Source organism: Aulonocara stuartgranti (genome assembly GCF_965226115.1).
Source record: "Aulonocara stuartgranti genome assembly, chromosome: 17".
Classification (NCBI taxonomy): Eukaryota; Metazoa; Chordata; class Actinopteri; order Cichliformes; family Cichlidae; genus Aulonocara; species Aulonocara stuartgranti.
In genome coordinates this window covers 5,685,877-5,705,648 of record NC_138953.1, presented here as the reverse complement: position 1 = coordinate 5,705,648, position 19,772 = coordinate 5,685,877, and the positions used below count along the sequence as shown (strand labels likewise).

The following is a 19,772-nucleotide window of genomic DNA, read 5'->3' as shown; positions in this document are numbered from 1 at the left end:
GAAAGCACTCAGTAGTTTACATTAAGCTGAAATAGCAGCTAATCAGGGAGATTCTGGTGTTGAATTTCCAGTTAGTTTGCTCTCATTGGTGGAATCTGATAAACTGAAAAGTTTTCTCAAATTGATCCCAAATGAGTGTTCAGGGAAAACAGCGTTATATGACTGTGATCTTCAAAATGCTCTAAATAAAATGCAATGATAGCACGAACCAAACATTTAAAATAGCTTTAATTATTAGACACACTCGTATAATTTACATACTTCATGATATATATCGCCCACATCAATGAACATAATCTGTTAATTTTTGAACATTTTGACTTTACAAGGAAAAAAAGACAAACATTTTTTCTAGAAGGCATATTGCATAACAAAATAAAGCTTAACTTTATTGATTCAGCTGAACTGCAGTCAGTCTCTCTGGCCTTTGTCTTTTAATCCTCTAGATTTTGTTTAGCTTAAGTCAGGTTTTGGACCTGGGTCAGCACCCAGCATGCATCCAGTAGGGTTTGATTCAGTTCTCTTGCATTTACTTTGAACATTCTGAGATGTGAACAAATACACAGAAACATGAGACTAAAATATAAAAGAACCTTAAAAGAAGGAAATGCTGTCAGCTATCTAGAGACCCATATCAGTCCCAGGATAAATTGTGCTTGGGTGTTGTGTATGCATAAGAGGAAGGAAGAAAACAGCAAGACTCTGGGAGTGGAAGCTTCCTTTTAGCTGCACGCTGTGCACTCGGCTCACTGTTTATCCGCTGACTCTGCCTCCAGAGAGACACACCAGTTTGCCTTCTCACTTTTCAAAAATGGGTAAAAAATGGCAGAAAAAGGCCTCTTGGGCGAATTTTAGGTGGCTGAAAGAGAGGATAGCTGAGCTTTATACCAAGGGTGAAGCAGGAAATGTCAAAAAAACAGAAATGAGCAATTTCCTCTGCAGCATTCCCCCCAAAATGCAGAATTCGTATCATTTTTAAAGTAATAGAAGAGCAATGAATGGGTGATACTGAATTTTATTTTTGCCTCTTGAGGACACTAAAAGTTCTGTTCTCTGCTTTAAAAAATGGACTTTGGGGCTTTGATGTGGTTATCACTGGGAAGTACAGATCACAATTTTTAGATACAGTGAGAAAGATCTGTGTTTTGCATTTCATGTGTTTAACATACATAGGGGGCTGTCTACAACGATTACATGTGTCACATGTAATCTGTCACTGGTACTCGACAGACTGGATTAAAAATGAGTTCTAAAACAGAATCACTTAAAAAGTATCATATTTTTAAAAGTCTTTTACATTGTTACTAACTACATTTGATACTTTTTTTATGAACTGACCTTACGTATAATGGTCAAATAATTTGGATGTCTGCTGTCTGCATTTATCACAGATTTTATCTCACCTGCTTTCATTTAGACTGTACTGCTATGCTGTTACTGGCACTGCAGTAAACATTGTTTTATGTAGCCACTAGAGCTCAAGCCTGCTTGGCCTCATTGTCATGGCAACCATGTTCGTGTGGGTATCCGCTCGTCTATGTAATCACACTGTTTGTCTTGCACCCAGAATAGCCAGAGGAGGTATTCTGAAGCCAAAAGCACCTGAAGCCAATGCAAACACGTTGCGCACCGGCCATCTGATAAATCTTGGACACAGAGAGAGCAGAAGAGAAGGATTTACGATCTGCCCAGTGATGTTCACCTTCATACCCTATGAAAAATTCTAGAAAGAAAGAGGACATTTCTCTCATTCTAGATTAAAAGTATTTTTCACAAGATTTTCAGAACTTAGTAACACTTCCATTGTTGCTAATGCACACAGCCGTTATCATCTCACTTTAAAAAACAGTCAGATCACAAGCAGTTCCCCCTGGCACCTAAACTGTCAACACTCTCTGCCAAGGAGAGGTTTAAAACATCGTCCATTTTCCAAATGTTCCAACTGTGCCCAGTGAAAACACATTAAACCATTAGAGGACAGAGTATAACTTCAGAAAGACACACTATAGCTTCATATAATGTGTTTTACAGGCTCATTCCCTGAACTAAACGTAGTTTTTTTTCCCCATATGCCTCCGCTAATTTGGAAAAAAACCACAAACTGGCGGAGCAGACATTTTTTTGGCATGTTGCATAGCTTTACAGCCAGCATATGTTAAAAAGGGAAATGGTTTCAAATGACTTCATGTCTATACTGTGGTCGGAGGATATACCATGGCTGAAGTAACTATCCTGGGATGGAGAGATGCTCTGCTTGGCTTTAGGGATAAAAAAGATGGGATTTTTAACATCTTCACAGTCAGTTCAAGGTTGAGCTTCATCTCACTTTTCCTCCCTAGTCTCGAGGACTAGCCTACAGTCACTGCGTCTGTGGTGCCGGCTGTATGGTGCTGTCTTCGGTGAGAAGGCATTGTGTGCGCATGATGTGTGTTGGCACTGACTGAACATTTCCATGAAACCAGTGTGGTGGTGGAAAGTAGGACGAAAAGAAAAGCAGGAGGAGAGAGGAAACACTTCAGTGGCTAAAACAAATGGAGCTGTTGAGTTTAAGAACATGATTAAATTAGGATGGAGGGAATTGACGCCAAGTCATCACATTCTCTTTTCTAATAGTACACTTGGGAGAATTTTGTATCCAAAATTTGAGCCAGATAGGCTATTTTATCACATATCATTTCATTAATCTAGAATGTCTTTTCTAAATTATGTCAACGAAAATAGAGCTTTTACCAGAAAGCGAACTTGTCCTATCTAGCTAAAGTGACACTGACTGGCAGCAGGTTACGTACAAAAGCTCAGGTCACAACTTGCACGTTTACTCTTTATTATTATCCTATGACAGTTAGTCATGAAATTTTGCCTCCAGCATCTACAGCCAATATTATCCAAGGCCTCAGTAACACAGGCCTACAGACCACTTGCTGACAACCAAGAAAAATGGGTGTTTCATAGTAACATTTATTGCTAAATTGCACTTACGCAGGTCTAGAGCCCGGCTAGCTCCTCGGGTCATCGGAATATAATGTCTATAGCCTGACTGTTTGACAAATGGTTGCTTGATGTTGCTTTTAAATTGATTGCAAAGAGACACATGCTGCTGCATTTAAAACCTTGCGATTACTTTGGTCACATGCAGACCGCCATGGTTACCTCTAATTTGCATGTGAAATGCCAACTTGTCTGCAAACACTTGCTGCTTGCTGAGCAGTACTGAACAGTGCGACACACAAAATACTGTTCACCTCCAAAGTAAAACCAGTCTGTGTCTTCCATACAAACCATGGACAACTGCAGGAGCCTGCTAACTACCAGAGGAATTGCAAGGAGCTGGAGGCTTGAGGCCTGTGCAACTGAGCCTTTATGTAGCTTCCTGTGTGCATTTTTAAACTCCTCCTTACTTGATATTTTTTCCAAAATAAATAAGTCATAGTGTTATGGTCAGTGCAGAAAAATTTTATAGCTAGCAATAGTGAAATGAGAAGCTAACTCTCGTGTATCTGAGCCCCAAACTGCATATGTGGCATGTGAAAATAGAATCTGTGACCATTCAGATACAAAATGGCTGCATGAATAGTCATCTGGTTGTTTCAAAGAAAAATGAAATGTTATGTTGTTATGGAACCAAGATGACTGAAATGTGCAGAAAGTATGAAAAATGCCCATTTGTGTTGGAACCAGTATCAAAGCTCATATTTTATCAACACTCATATTTAATAGTTTCAAACACTTCCAGGCACTGAAAGAAACTGGACAGATTATGTAATATGTTCCCCTCCATTTACCACATGTGTTGCACCATCCCTGCACCATTAACATGAATAACTGCAGACTGGTGAGTGATGTAGTTACATTGTGATGAGTAAGCTGAAAAAATCTGCGATCCTTTGGGATTCATCTATTCTTATTCATACCTGGGAGGCCGGCTGTGTCTTTCTCTCGCACATGCACATAAAAAAACGGAACAACAATTCCTTCATTAGTAGCACTGTCATCTATTGAAGATCAGACAGTATTATTAAATTTCAGTTGCTGAGAAGAGGCTGCTTATGTAAGCCAGCAGACAGCCTTCAGGAAATATTGCTTTTCTTCACTGACTGTGTTCAGTCTTCCGCGTACTGCTCACAAATCAACCAATAAAGATGTCAGCACAGGGCAAGCAATATCCACCCAGCCAGCATAACACATTTACCAGTCGATACTGAATAGCACACAGACTTTTGGTCTAGCTATTTGTACACGCAAGCAAAGCCCACGGAGAGGCAAAACTAATAAAAGATTATCATCACAACAGTGCAGTCATCTCAGGGAACAAACAGGCATATGTAGTTAAGGTTTACACCAATCAGGCACAACATTTGCTTTAAAGAAAACTAATACAGGTTAGCGTAATTGTCAAAACAGAAGAAAGATTTTCATCCAAAGTCAAGATCTGCCTATAACCAGTCACAACTAGTAACCAGTGCACTGGTAGCTGTACTACAACTCAGTGACTATACAATCGTGCACATGTTTGGTAACGCACTGAAGGGATTAGCTTCACAAAGACACAAATGCTATCACTGGCACTTTTTTTGTTTTTTAATGTGTTAAACTTTTATCTCAGTGCTTCGTCTTCTATTGCAAGTTTGACATATTTTCTAGTGCTGATCAGGAAAGTGTTTGGGGATAAACAGTTGGGGAGAAAATCACATTGTTTCTCTATTTTTTTGTTGAAACAATAAGGCGGTCATTAACCACTGGAAGAGTAGTGATATATTATCAATAAACAAGGATCAATATAGCAATCTTTATTTAGGATTTCAATGAGAGGTTGATTTTACACTATTACTGCTCAACACGTTCTCACTCCCAAAGCATAACACTAGGTGACAAATCGTCAGTATATTATGCTTTCGGCTGCCCAACACGTCCCTATATTATGAGTTTGGAAAACATGAGAACTGTCTGGAATGACTCTACATATGTATGTTTAATTTGTTTAAATCGCACAATCTGGCGCGTAGCTTAGAAACGCGGAAGGTCACCTTTCGCGTTTCCATGGAACGCCTCGGGACGTGACAAATCGTTAGTATATTATGCGTCGGGAGTGACTCTACTACTATCTTATATGCAGTACACTGGGGTTCATAAAAGCTGTTGTTTGTGGAGTGCGGTAGTCATTCCCAACCTCAGGGTCAGGCCCCTTCAAATGGGCCCTGAGGTAAATTTGAAGAGCTCAGAAGAAACAAAAGAGTTAAATACACAAAACATTTGGTTATTTCTCATCACACATTTGCTTTTGATTTGTGAAATACACAAAATATGGGCAAAAGTACCGGCCCACCCACACATTACACCAACAGGAGCTGCTCAGCCATTGAAATGATGCCATGAAGCTCCTGGCACACAGATGCTGTGCTGATGTTAATATCACAGGAGGTTTGAAAGTCTGCAACTGCTGAGTCAGATGAGCATTGGTGACTTTTATACCAGGTGCACTTTTAGCAGTTGGTAACTTTATGTGGTCTACCACTTTGAGGCTGTGTTGCTGTGGTTCCCAAACACTTTCGTGTTACAACCTGACGTATTGCAACAGTGGTACAGCGGTATCCTGTTACAGTACCATGCTTGAATTCCTTAGAACAACTCACTCTTTCACAAATGTTTGTAAAGGAAGACTGCATGGTTAGGTGCTTGATGTTATAGAGTTAGAACAATGAAACTAAAAACACCTGAAGGATTAAGGGACTCTGTGGCCCGATACGTTTGTCTATATATATTGCATTAAATCTTCTGCTCTAATACCTCTACAAACTAGTCCAGGAGTACATTTTTTATCGTCTGGCACAGCTACATTTACCTTATTACCCAGAAACTATCACCATAACTGAATAATTTTTCATTTGAAGAGGATAAAAGATAAAAAGTTGGGAATTACTTTCATACAGAATCCACAAAATGTTAAATTGATTATACAAAGTAACTAATAATAACTAGTTTTTGTAAAGGTTCAGAATTAATATATTGGTGGCAATATTGTTCCTAGATTATTTTTAAAAAAGTCAAAGTCAAGGCAAAGTTTCAATTTTGACTTGCCGATAAAGTATGTGTCAAACCATCTGAAGTCATGTTTCAGCTCTCTGGCAGATCGTCTCACTGTGCTTTATTTTTCAGGAAAACAAAATAACGTAAAAGAAAAGAAACTGAAATAATATCAGGGATTGTTAAAAAGACCCTGAGGAAAATCTGTGACACAGGATTTTAAAGTTGATTTTGTGAGGCACCCCTGTTTGGCTATATATGGTCCAAAATCCCTTAATACTGACATCAATGTTTTATAGGAAGTTAGTGCAGTTACAGGAAGGAACAAAAGAAGAAACAGGTAATTGTCTCTCATACCCAGTGTCTTTCACCGGGGAAAGCCCCATTATGTGCCTTTCACAACATCAGTGCACTCTTCTTTTAATCTTCAGTGATCTGGGTTTTGATGTTGCAGAAGGAGTGTTCAATAGTGGCTTTAGTCCCTCTCTGTGATTATTCTTCTTACAAAAACGTCACATCTTCTTGCGACTGCACCCAGTGCCAGTGGGCGTCGTACTCCAGATGCATTTTGCCATTCATTTTGCACGTGTCCAAGTCAATCTTTCCATTTTTGTAAGGTTTAACTTTGGGGCTCTGGCTGGTTGCCAGTTTCTCACTGAGACAGGTGCGGGTCGGGCTGCCTCTTTGTGTGGTTGATTTCTCCAGGACACCATTAGCTTTAAGGCCTTGCGTTGGAGTACTGACCTTAAACATGGGGCTTCCCTTATCTGTCTCTGCAGTCTTGGTCCAGATAGGAGCACCTTGCTTGAGGCCCTCAGACTTGGCTTGTGGACAGCTGCCAGGAGCTGCTGGCTTCCCACTTTCAGTTCCTCCAGTTCCCTTCCCAATGGCAACATTCCCAGGTCCACCTTTCACTTCTGGAATAATTCCAACCCCAGTACCATTCTCACTTCCCACAGCACTAGACCCGGACTTCAGGCCTAACACGGGCCCTGACACCGCTGCAGTGGCTGTGGCCACGGAGCCTCCCACCATGCGGCCCCCAGCAGTAGCCTCTGAAACTAGAGGTGTGGTGGAGCAGATGACGGATTCGGAGCTGGAAGGGCAGTACTCATCCATGTCGTCTGCCAGCGTGTCCAGGTAGCTGCCAATGGAGATGTTGTCTAGCTTGTCATTGGGGTCCTGCAAGCTGCTCCAGGAGCCTCTCCAAGAGGTGTCGGGTCCCTCCCCCAGGCTGTACTGGCTGCTGGTGAGGCTGCTGCAGCGGCTGGTCAGTGTGCTGCGCTCCTCAAACAGCCATTTCACTGCTTCGATGCCCTCGTGCACCGCCAGCAGCTGTTGCAGGATCTTAACGTCCACCGAGCGCAAGTGAGCCTGCGGACACAATAAAGGAGATATTCTAAATTTACAATAATGATGCATGCTTACTTTCACAGTGGTCATGTTTTGATAGTGTGCAATGTGCAACAAAAGAGAAATCTAAACAGATGTTGAACCTAGGAGACCGCACATATTTATGTAAAGCTGTCAGCTTTGGCTCTAGGGACAAGTGCAAACACCGTTATAATGCTATTAAACTATTCCAGATTACCCTAATTGGAAGAAACTAATAACAGAAACTGCCTGGAGTCCACAATACTAAAAATGGGAAACAAACAAAGTAAAGGTGGAGGGGAAACAAGGTTACAGATGGATATTACAAGGGAATGTGACTGAAGCTGAGTTTGTAGGAGAAGCTAGTGAGAGATGGAAATTTGATACAGTGGAAAGTAAGACGCATTAGTAAAAGTCTTTTTTTCCTTTTCAGCTGACTTTTAAATGCTGTAAATGGTGCAAAGGATTCAAAAGTTAATCTACAACTTCTGTCATAAATAAATAAAGCAATAATTGCTTCAGCGGGCCTCTAGCAGCCATGGGTATCTTCAAATACAATATGTGTGTGGGAGGATAAGAAAGCTAAATGGTGACTTAGAAGGAGAAAGATGGCTGCAGTCATGGAAAATTCTTCCCTAGAATACATTTGCAGAAGTTCTCAAAGCAAAGTGCAGAGCCCAGAGGTGATATATGGCAACAACATTCAAAGCTCTGACCACTGAGATCACCTCGGCTTTGAGCCTTTGATTTCAAAGTATTCTTCAGTTTCCTCCTTATGTATCACTTTCTGCTGGTCTATTACTGTGCCCCGGGAGGCTGGCTGTATCCCTTTTTGGGAATCATTAAAATTTGTGGTAATTTATACATATTTGTGTATTTCATCTCAGATAATTTTGGGTCAGACAGACAAAATATACAAGTATAGTTTTACAGTCTTTTTATATTTTATTTTACTACATCGCACTGTGAAAAGTGAAAATCCTGCAAGTGTAACATTATGTATATTCCAGCGCTAACACAGCATTGGGATAATAAAGTGTTGAGTAAGTTTAACACCCCAAAAAACTCGGAGCAGAGGCCTCAGGCCACTAAGATCTTTCTGACCTTTTGGAGTTTAAGTGTAACAGTTTAATTGATCCTTATAAATCAATAAATCAGTCTGATGGAATGAATTGATTGATCCAACCTACTAAGTTACTCATGTTTATCAGTTCTGATGAAAACACTGGCAGAAGAATTAAGAAAGCTGCTCTATGGGGTGTTTAAAAGCCTGACGTTCTTCCATCCAGATGGAAAATGGTGCACGTGAGCATGAATTAATATGTCTCATACTTCGTTTCTATGCATAGGTAGTGGCTGACCTTTGGATAAGCCATTCACTGTTTAAGACCACACCACAGGCTGCTTGGTATAAAAAAAGGAAAGAAAGAAAAAGCTATGGCAAATTCAATCCACTGATGTTGAGTGGTTTTCCTCCATCTTCCTCAGTATCAAACCAGCAGGAAGCTGATCGACATCAGTGGTTTCTAAACTGGGTATTAAGAAAAGATCATTTCTGCCCCGTTTTTTCCTCTAAGACTGCTGAATACTTTGACCTCTTGAATCTTTCTAAAAGTGTGGTTTGACTCAGCTGCAGGAGGGAGAGGTAGGGCAGGATGGTTCAGGGAGCAGAGTCAGGGTGGGTTGATTGGCACAGCTGTCACATACTGGCTCATCAGTCTCTCCTTCTTATGCCGTAACATGCTCGAACCTTGGGCTGCACCACAGGCCAACCACAGAGTCCGGCTCTGTGCATCATGATTAAAAAAACGTAACCAACAATTGTCAAACTCATCAATGGGAAGCAGCAGTTTTAATCACTGCATGCTCAAAGTTGGTTGGTGCCCATCACCTAAAGAATACTAACTTTCTCTTTGAGCTTACCACATTTGCTCAAAAACCTTTTACTTAGTCTGTGCCGTGAAAGATTGAAATGGCTCACGTGACTTGTAGAACATAACCACAGCATGACTAAACCATAACCAGACCTTATCCAGAGTGTAATTTTAACTGTGGAGAAAACACACAAGATTGAACTTATGGGAACCAGCTTTTTTGTTGATTATCACAAGTAAACACAGGCAACACACTTCAGAAAAAAAAAAATGTGGATATGAGATGAAATAGAAGGGTTTCATTTTACTTTCTTTACTGGAGGAGAATTGAGCTGTGTGGTCAATGTTCTGGTAAATGCTGAAGCCAAAGTCAGTGGTTATGCTAAATTACACAGGCAGACACAGCTCTAATACACACACACACACACATATATATATATATATGTATATACAGCTTTTTGTTCATGAATATGTGGGTATGAACCCACCGGCATCCTGGCACACACAAGTTTTGGGGTGGGGCTCAAGGCTTGAGGTTTTTGGCTGGCAGAGACCGAGTGCTTAATGAGGGTGGCAATAAAAGTAGCTCCGTGCCTGTCAGCGCTGAGGTGGCACAATGCTAACAAAGCTATGAGCTCCACCAGTCTATGAACACTTTGCTGCAGAACTACACTGACTTTAACTGTTGCTGTCGCAACAGGTCATTTTTTTTTCTGCGATATTAATTTGGGTAACTTGGGTGGTTGGTTAGAGATGATATTTTTATACTGTGTATTAACCAAATTCACCAATGCATGAAATTAAAACAAGTTATACACCAGAGATGCATTTGAGTATGTAATTTTACACAAGCAGAGGGACCATCTGTGAGTGGCCTTGCTGCCACACCTTAGCTTTTTGGGGGGATAATAATTCTTCTGTAAGGCTACTGCCTCTGAAATACAACTAGATATATGGCATTTGCTCATAACACAATATCTCAGAAAGTGTTAGTGGAAAATCTTCAATAAAAATGTAAAAGAAATCATCTTTGTCATCTCAACTCTGCATGCCTTCTTTACTGAGGTCACAAAATAGATTAGTTGCCTACAAATCAACATATTAAAATATGCAAAGTTTTTTCGTAATGAAATTTAAACAATGACAGCCACGTGTTCCAGCTTTTTGCTAAAAGTGAAATCCATCATGTTTGTGTCAGCTGTTTCCTGCTTTGTTTGCTCTGCTGCTCTTCAAGTGGGACTTGTTTCAATCCCCACTATATTCATTACTTTGAGACTGATTTGAAGCATTTAATTACACAACAAAGTCAAGCGTGCACATCAAAGAAAGGATGAAAAAGGTCGAAGTGGGGCCAACAAAGTTTAATGTGAATGGGACTAAGCAGCCTTAAGGATTTAATATCATTAATCATGTTTTTTGCATTTCCTGAAACATCGGTACATCGCCAAACACACTCCTGCTTCCTTACTCAGCATGAAGCCACGCACCAGCTGGCAGACCCACAGGTTTCTGGAAAGCTAATTTTCCTGCCTTTTATATTATCAAATAAGACAAGTACCTGCACTCTGCAAACAAGTCAAACTCGTTGTTTCATATTAAAAGATTTCTGGTGCAGAAGAAAGACTTCATTTGTTTTGGATCCCTGCTAAAATCTTTGTAATATTTATCCGCCTCAGGAAATATTTATTACTGTGTAATGAAAGCACAAAAAGTACTGCTTCATAAAGTGTCAAAATATACGTCATAATAACATCATTAGGTATCTTTATCTTTAGCTCTCCACATTAACAGTGAAATAAATAACTTGAAGACGTGTTTCTGGTATCTGATCAGTTAATTAACAAAAAAAACAAAAAACACAACACAGACAAACCAACAGTGTAAATGAGTACTTGTGGTCTTAAAATGTGCAAATACTGTAGCTGGAGCACACGGTGCCCACAGTGGGACGTGAGGAAAATCTTTTAGCTCTAAGAATATCAACAGAAGAAGACGACTGATGGCAACACTTGAGTGATCTCATCTGAGGGAATTTAATTGTTGAAGGGTTTCCTTCTCTAACGTTGCTTTGATCCCTTTCAGAGTCAACAGAACAAATGGAGAACCGCAATGTGCCCCGAAATGCTTTCAGCGTTCTGAACCTTACAACGAGAACACGTTATAATTGTTGGACAATTTACTACTCTAGATATTCACCTTTTTGACTTTTTTTTTCCTTCAGTACTTTTATGGACACCATTTTCTGTCAAGCTGTGGGGATGAGAGTGTTGAGCACGCGTAGTGATTAATACGCAGAGACCCTTGCAGAGACCCTCTAGTCTCCTCTAGTCTTCTTCCTGTTCTCTTTCAGACATGATGATTGAGTTGGCATTTCATGTTATGTTGATTTTGTTTGTGCACATATGTATGTGTGTGAATAAATGAATGTACATGTGTATTTATTTGTTTTTTTGCTTTACATGTCCGAAATTAAAGTTTATCATCATCATCATCCTGTAGATTGTGATAGGGTATGATCCATGACGCACACTGTCCCATGTGGCTTCCTATCATCTCACAGCAACCTAACAGATTGCTGAATTACTGCCAGCTGGAATACCAGCAACATAAACACAGTCACTGCTCTCTCTCTCTCTTTCGTATCCCCTGGTGCCCGTGTCTGCTGTTTCACCTTCCCAATCTAACTCGGGCCCTCAGACATACTGCGTCCTTGCAGAGACCCTCTAGTCTCCATTAGGCAGCAGAAGGTCAGCCCTGGCCCTCCATAACTCGCCAGCTGCTCCATCTGTCTGCATTCATGTCTGAATGCCATTCTTACTGTTCCTTTTCTTCTTTCTTACTACAGGACAGAATGCTGAATGGCAACATGCGAGATTTCACCGTAAGCACAAGTAAAGCCAAGTGAAGATCACTGTCTTATGAAATAGCAACGCAAACTACAAAGAAATGCTGAATTTTGGCCCTCATGGAGCATAATATGCAAGTCAATGGATACAAAGAGGAGCAGAGGCTCATTCTTCAAAGCTGATGTAGCCCCTTCTCTGTTTGTCCATCTACTTCCTGCAAACATTACTGTCTAAACCTGCTGTCACATAAGAAGAAATGAAGCCTGGACAGAAGACCTACCAGGCTCTCTGATATTATGGTTACAAGCAACAAAATGAGATGGAGAGAAAACAGGAAACAAAATTGTGGTGGAGGAATAAAAGAGCTGCAGGTCACTCAGGAATAATTGAATTTAACAAAACCCTGTACTGACTGTGACATCAGTGACAGCATAGCCAGTAGCCAGTTAGAGAAAGAAGCCTGAGATTAAACAGACTGGATTTTGATTCCCTACAGCTCAGCTCTGCACGGAGAGCTGACTTTGCACTGACATTCATCTGCCCAGAGGTGGAAGACAGAGAGAGGCTGACATGGGAAAGCTAAAGTGAATAAAAAAGGAGGAGTTAGCAAAAAGTAAGGACATACCTCGAGCAACAGCATAACATTTGCCCTTTGGTAGCTTAAAATACAGATGCTGATCATTAATAAAATGCACAAAGCAGCTTATATATAAAAGGCCCTTCAGTGTGTGTGTCTCTGTGTGTGTGTGTGTAAGGCTTAGTGCCAGTCTTCTCTGGCTTTAAAGGAGTGTCTCTATCCAGTAAATCTGTTTAGATCAGTGAAGTGGAGAGTGGAGATTGCTGGAGACGAATGCGAAAGACAGATGCTTTCAAACTGCTCCCGCAGAGATGAACAGCAGCACTAAAATCATTCTCAGCAACATTTATCTGCCTTCAGCTCTTTCCCCACCAAATCAAGTCATGAGCCGAGCCGGCGACAAACGTGTTCTGCAAACACATGAACACATTTGTCTGGAAGCAGTTACATAACACATTACTCTGCTAGAGTCAGTAATCACACTACAGCTACAGTATAATAAATCATTTAGAGCAGCTGCATCGAATATCTGATGAATTCTTTGTTCGTTTTTTTGTAGTATTACAGTTTTCTTGAACAAATATAGTAACTGCCAACTCAGGTTCACTTGTGTGATGACTTGCATTATTTTCAGATTTCTTAATTGTTAAACTGTATTGTTTTTAGGTTTTGAACTAGCTGGGTATCATTTGGGCAAAAAAACGTGTCCGTATCTTTCGCTTTCCTGAATAATGATCCTACGTCACTGTTTGGTGACTCTAAGCTGGCTGTCTTAAAAGTCTCTGATGATCCATGTCTATCATCCAAGTAACAGGAAATAGGATGTTAATGACCATAACAATTTTAAAGGCTAATTTTAAAGATCTGTAGTTTCGTTTTGATTTATATTTTGTACTTTAGGCCAATCGAATCAGTGTGTTTTTCTGGACTTGAGAGTTATGCAACATGTTTGTTTAAATCAAAGACGTACTGTATTAGAAATGTAACATGACTTCTTGTTTTTCCTGCTATTTAACAAGAGTAACACTTCAATATTAGTGGTAACGTACACACACACACACACACACACACACACACACACACACACACACACACACACACACACACACAAATATGCACAGTGTTGATCTTACACAGGCAGATGCTGCAGCCCACCAATGCCACACAGTGTGGTTATGGATACAAAGTAACAGATGAATGAGGAACAGAAGGGTCCACACAAACACACACTTTCAGAGTGGAAAAAGAAGCAGTTTATAGCCGACTCATTAACATCCCGCCTGTTCGTTTGAGCTTATCAGCATGGCAGAAAATGTTGGGGAAGAAAACAACATGGTGACTTTGCTAGGCTGTGTGCACGACTGTGTGCACGAGAGAGCTCTTCCATTTAGTATCTCCCTGCAGCCTCTGAGCACACACATTAGTACTGCACATCTTACTAAGCAGATTTCAGATGATGCTCCCATCTCTTCTTCTGCACTCTCATTACACAGCACCACTCACACAGATGAAATAACCATGCACAATTGCATGCGCACACACGCACGCGGGCACACACACACACTCACATACTGGAGCAGCCCGGACTGTACTGAAAGTTTCACTCCCTTAGAGTTAGAAAACGGTTCTTCATCACTATCACTTCTCTCTCTGTCCTCCCGCTTCTGCAAAAAAAACTTGATAAATGACTAAAACTACTAACAGTCCAGCCTGCTTCTATAGTCTTAACAGATTTCCAGCAAGTCTGGATGCCTTGTGAATACAAATGTGGGCTAAATATGCAATTAGGTTAGGTACTATACAACCTACAACAGCAGCTGAGCTTTCTTCTGTACACACTAACCCACTAACACTCATTTATTCATTTATATTCTGATTTATATCTAAATATTGCCATGTTTACAATACATATATGTATTATGAGAAGAAAAAAAACACCTTAAAACTCAGACTTTTTGCTTTTTAGAGCTAACACATCCATTACTACGGGGTGGCTGTAGCTCAGGTGGCAGTCCTTACGGACTGAGTAAAGCGCTATACAAATGCAGGCCATTTACCATTTACCATTACAATGCGCCTTTCTGGTCACAAAATTACAGACAGGCAAGCTGCAACTACAGAACCCATGTGATGTTCACACTAAACCTCCCGCGTATGCGTATTTCCGTTGACATTGTGGTCAACATGTCCAGAGATCAGATATGACTCAGATGTAGGACTACATATGCACTTGGCCCAGATGTGATGTGAAAAAGGGTTTTTTAAGACTTCTGTGGGAAAAAGAGGAAAAAACAATCTGAGTCATTCACACACACCACTTCTGAAAAAATAAAAAAAGGTTTTGTGATCCATCTTCCAATGGATTCACACGAGCCTACATCAGTTAGTTCTCAGACCACACCCGTCACCAAAAGCCCTGAACTGATACAACAACCTAAGAGCGAGCGTTTTATTACTCACCAGCTATTTAAGCTAACCTAAGATATACACACACACAGGCTCAAGGAATACGAGCCTAATTCAAACTCAAAGACATGTGGCAGAAAATACTAAACAAATGTGACGATGACAGCCGATCATCTTTCTTTCTGAAAACTTTGTTTACACCAAGCAAGCGAACTTAAGACACATGCTGCCACCATCATGAGTCCTGGAGTGAAATCAGCTTCTATTTCTACCATGCGACCAAACTGCTAATGTGTTTTTGGATGTTTGAATGTAACCAATGTGTTTTGGAGCGACTCTTTCAGAAAACAGCTTGTTTGGTTTGGAAGTTCGGTTGTGGCAGCGCACACGCTCTTGTGTCACAACCACAGATGGGGAGACGGGGTGCATGCCTGCATCTGCCGCAGGAATGTATGACATACATGAACATGGTTGGGGGGGGGCAACTGTAGAGTGGTGCATTATTGCTACAGACCTCCACTGTTTGACGCGAGGTGGGGTTGATGTAAACAAGAAAACAGAGAAGTACTTGTTGAACGGAAGCTCTGCTGTAGAAGAAATAATCAGTTCTGAAGAAACACAGAGCGGCCTGCTGTGGATAAACGAGGGATGGAATCATTTAATAAGAGAAACTGAAAAACAGTCTTGTTCAGAGGTATGATATGAGTATGTATCACACCAAAATTAAGCCCAGTGGACTGAAGATAGAAATGTATGCAATATGTTAAAAATTACTTTCTATAAATGGTGCAAGCGCAGCTAGACAATAGGAAGAGAGCGCCTTCACCACAGTCCTGTGTGCATTTTTACCTCCACTTATTTCCAAACAAAGTGCAGCTGCTGGCAGAGCGAAGAGCAGCTTGAATTATTGAATGAGTGGATACAAGGGGCCTTCACATTTTATTACTCAAGTCCAGTCAAAGTAAAATTACATCTGTTGCATTTAGTCACAAATTCATCATTAATCATTCATCTTAATAATCGAATGTAGACTCCTGATTTTCTTCTTATACTACTTAGTATTATACTACTTAATAATAAGAGCAATGTTCATATTAAAATTTAGTTTGCACACATGTTAGGGGAGGCTGTAGCTCAGGAGGTAGAGCGGGTCACCTACTGATCGGCAGCTTGGTGGTTCGATCCCTGGCTCCTCCAGTCTGCATGTCAAGTATCCTTGGGCAAAATGCTAACCCCAAGTTGCTCTCCAATGCATCCATCGGAGTGTGAATGTAGTTAGAAAAAGCATTAAGCTTAAAGAAAGTGAATGTGTTGTATAGAGTGCTTTGAGTATAAAAGTGTGATATCAGTCCACAAATTCCAAATTATTTTTGTCATAATCGTACAGCGACAGCAAAGTCAATGTCACATCTTTAATTTTACCTCCTATGGCGATCCTAAGTGAAAACATTACCAAAGAATACAAGAAATGTACAGAAAGACACAGCAAGTGTTGCATTGGGTGTAAACGTAGAATTTAATTATGCTGGATTCAAAATACATTAATACTTCACTGACCTAACTGGCTAATTTTGACATGTTGATAACATAGTAATTACGTTATCTAAGACATTAAAGAGAGATTGATGCTAACATTTAGCTTTCCAAAAGCTGAAACATCCATTGGCAAGTATAATTCTTAAAGCAGGCGTATGTAACGTTTGCTACTCAGTGATAACAGCAGCCCCTGTAGCTTCAACTGGTAATAAAAGGCCTCTGGACTTTGGAGTCTTTTAAGCTCCAGTACTGAATTGTAGTGAAACAAATCATAGCAGCTGCTCGCGCAACAAACAATTCAATTCAGTTTCATTTATATAGTGTCAAATCAAAATACAAGTAACTTCAAGGCACTTTATATTGTGAGGTAAAGACCCCACAATAATTCTCAGAAAACCCCAACAATCAGACGACCCCACTATATGAAAGCAGTTGGAGACTGGAGACAGTGGGAAGGAAAAACTCCCCTTTAAAAGGAAGAAACATCCAGCAGACCAGGCTCACGGAGGGGCACCCATGTGCCGTGAAACACAAAATCGTCATCTTGATATGGAATAGAATTTGTTGGTTTACTCTTCATCCACCTAACTTTAGGAACATTTTAGCCACAAACAGCCATAAGAGAAAAGTTGGCATCTATTGCAAGTTATTAGAATAAAGTAATCCTGCTCTTGCTTTGTGTCTAACCAGCAGCTAAACCACTTGATTTTGTGTCATGTAGGCATAATCTGCCGAGCTCTGCCCTCAGTGTCTCCTTAGAAATGTACTTTCCTGGAAAACTGTATACATTCTCCCAAGTTACATACAGACTGACACTTTTGAGGGAAGGAGTGGGAACAAATGAGATGCTACTGGTGCTGTTACGAGTCAGCGAACTCAGAAATCATGCTGAGGCTGGTATTATTCCCAACATTAAGGTAAAACACTTACTTATTATAGCTTTAAATGTGTGAGCCCACACAATAATTAAGGAATATCCAAAAAGCTGAGGTTAGTGAGCTTACCGGAGGCCTAACAATTAGCAGGGGCCCTAAAAGCATCCTTAAATCTCACTGTCCTAAAGTATCATTCATCACCAGAGGCACGGGATAAGAAAATTATTTGGCATTTAGCGCTTTCTGAAATACAGATTATATGGTCATTTTAAAGAATGCTGACATTTTGCAGTGAGTCCCACTGTGGGCTCTGAGCGCACAGTGGGAGCAGGAAGGACGACTTGGAGTATAAAACACAGTCATTTATTTTTTCTCAGCTGTCAAGTGGAGCGTTACACTACAGTTTATTGTGTTAGGCTAGTGATCATGTGAACATGATGTGGTTTAGGTTCATCTGGTCAAAATTATACTGTTATACTACTTTATGGATTGTTACTTATACATTCAGTTATTTTAATATAAAGAGTTGAACAGAAAACAAGAACTTAATAAAGAGAAGTAAGGAAATTTTAAAAATGGCATGCTGTATAGTCAGATAACATGTTAAGTACCTCTGTCTCTGGGCTCTCAGGAGTTGTGCAGGCTTCTGTACCTGCACATAATTTCAGATACACCCCAGCAATGACAACCCGATCTGCTGATAAATGTTCAAGTACTCGAAACAAGGCTGTCTGCCGGAGCCGAGCCGGGCTCAGCATTCATCGTCATAATGACAGCTCTGTACCTGGCTGACTTTCGTGAATGACACATCCTGGAAAACAAGAGTCTGCCACGCATCCTGCGGGCACATATATGAGAACTGTGGATTCTTACCATCTCCATCTTCAGTTTTCTTATCTTTTCATCCAAACTCTTCATCCCGGTCTCTTTACCGGTGTCGTGCGCGAGGGCCAGCTTGGCGTCTGCCCGGAGAGAGGACGACTCTTCCCGCATCCACCTGAGCAAACCCTCGGGGGTCTTCCGGCCGATTTTCGCCTCTATGTCTTTGAGGTCTGGGATGCTCTCGCTGACAGTACCTTCGTCCATCGCCATGAGTGTTTTTACACCGATAAGATCCGCAGGACAAAGATTACGTCCTTCGGGTTCCTCGGAGATTGTTCCCTGTCAAGCTGCGAGAGTCACTTCCTATAGGCTTGTATGGCATCCTATGCGACTGCTGCTGAGTTGGACTGCGCCAGGCAAGGAAAACTGTTTGACAGTATCAACACAGCAGTGTGAGCTTATTCCAGCAGTATGATACAGAGAGAAATCCTCGATATGTGGGTTATTTTAACTCAGTCATCATGTTGTGTTAAATTGATGAAGCCTCTGTATCTAAACTGCTGATGGTCATCAAGTGATAGCGGAGGGGGGAAATCCAATTTGTTGCTTTCCCCTCCTTGATTGGTTCCTTTACAGCTGTAAATGCAGTCTGATCTCCGGAGTCCCGAGTCCTGAGCTGCAGCTCGGTGAGGCTGGTGTTTGGGATCTGTACGCTGAGCCACACTGCGCAGATTCCACCTGCATGATGACAGCGATCAGGAACCGCAGAGTGGGAGAGGAGACCCGATAGCGTCAAGTCACCAGCGATAACCCTCGGTAGCTTCCGGGAAAACTTTCAAAATACAATCTGTGTGAAAGCTCTGTACCGGAGAAAACGGTGAACTACCAAAATAAAACGACAAGCACAAAGTAAAACAAAAACAACAAAAAAGTCCTTTTATCCTCCTTTCTGCAGAAAGACGTCTGTGCGTTTTATAAGAAGAAGATAAGCTTGTTAATATTGATACTCCAATCAAGTTATATATGTGAACATCAACCAGTTATATGTGTGAGCATCATGGAACAGAAACATAATCTAAACATAGTCATGAAAGGCGACCTTTGGGTGAAGATGTGATGTCTGTATCCATCTGCCTGTTGTCCACATTTATGCAGGCAAAAGGACAAAAGCACAAGATGAAGCTCTTATTTTTGCTTTTGCCTTTTTGTGAAAAACTTGATAGCTTTTCCTCCACGCAAAAATTAAGTGGGCATTAATAAACTATTAAAAAGGACTAATCTAAACATCTGAAATGCCCTAAAAAGACAAAAGCAGTGGGCCACCGACACATTACACTCAGGGAGCTGCTCAGTAATGGAAACGCATGGCATGATGCTCCCAGTGCTTAATTTTGTTTGGAACTCAGCAGTAGTGAGTCAGCAAAGGTTTAGCAACTTTTAC

The 19,772-nt window shown here is 40.8% G+C and overlaps 1 protein-coding gene across 1 annotated transcript; it reads right to left on the bottom strand.

The window, feature by feature from the left end:
- Positions 1-211: 211 nt before the first annotated feature.
- lurap1 (leucine rich adaptor protein 1) lies at positions 212-19,126 on the bottom strand. The gene is made up of 2 exons (XM_082509820.1): positions 18,383-19,126; positions 212-7,395 (listed from the first exon to the last, which is right to left on the bottom strand). The coding sequence occupies exons 1-2, from the start codon at positions 18,599-18,601 to the stop codon at positions 6,523-6,525; spliced, it is 1,092 nt and encodes a 363-aa protein (XP_082365946.1). The 5' UTR covers positions 18,602-19,126; the 3' UTR covers positions 212-6,522.
- Positions 19,127-19,772: the final 646 nt, after the last annotated feature.

What these genes read in the sequence shown, in the direction of transcription:
- lurap1 (XM_082509820.1), bottom strand. Translation starts at nt 18,601, where the DNA reads ATGGCGATGGACGAAGGTACTGTCAGCGAGAGCATCCCAGACCTCAAA. An exon ending in GAAAACTGAAGATGGAGATG is followed by an intron (nt 7,396 to 18,382) that starts GTAAGAATCCAC and finishes TTGTGTCCGCAG; the next exon opens with GCTCACTTGCGCTCGGTGGA.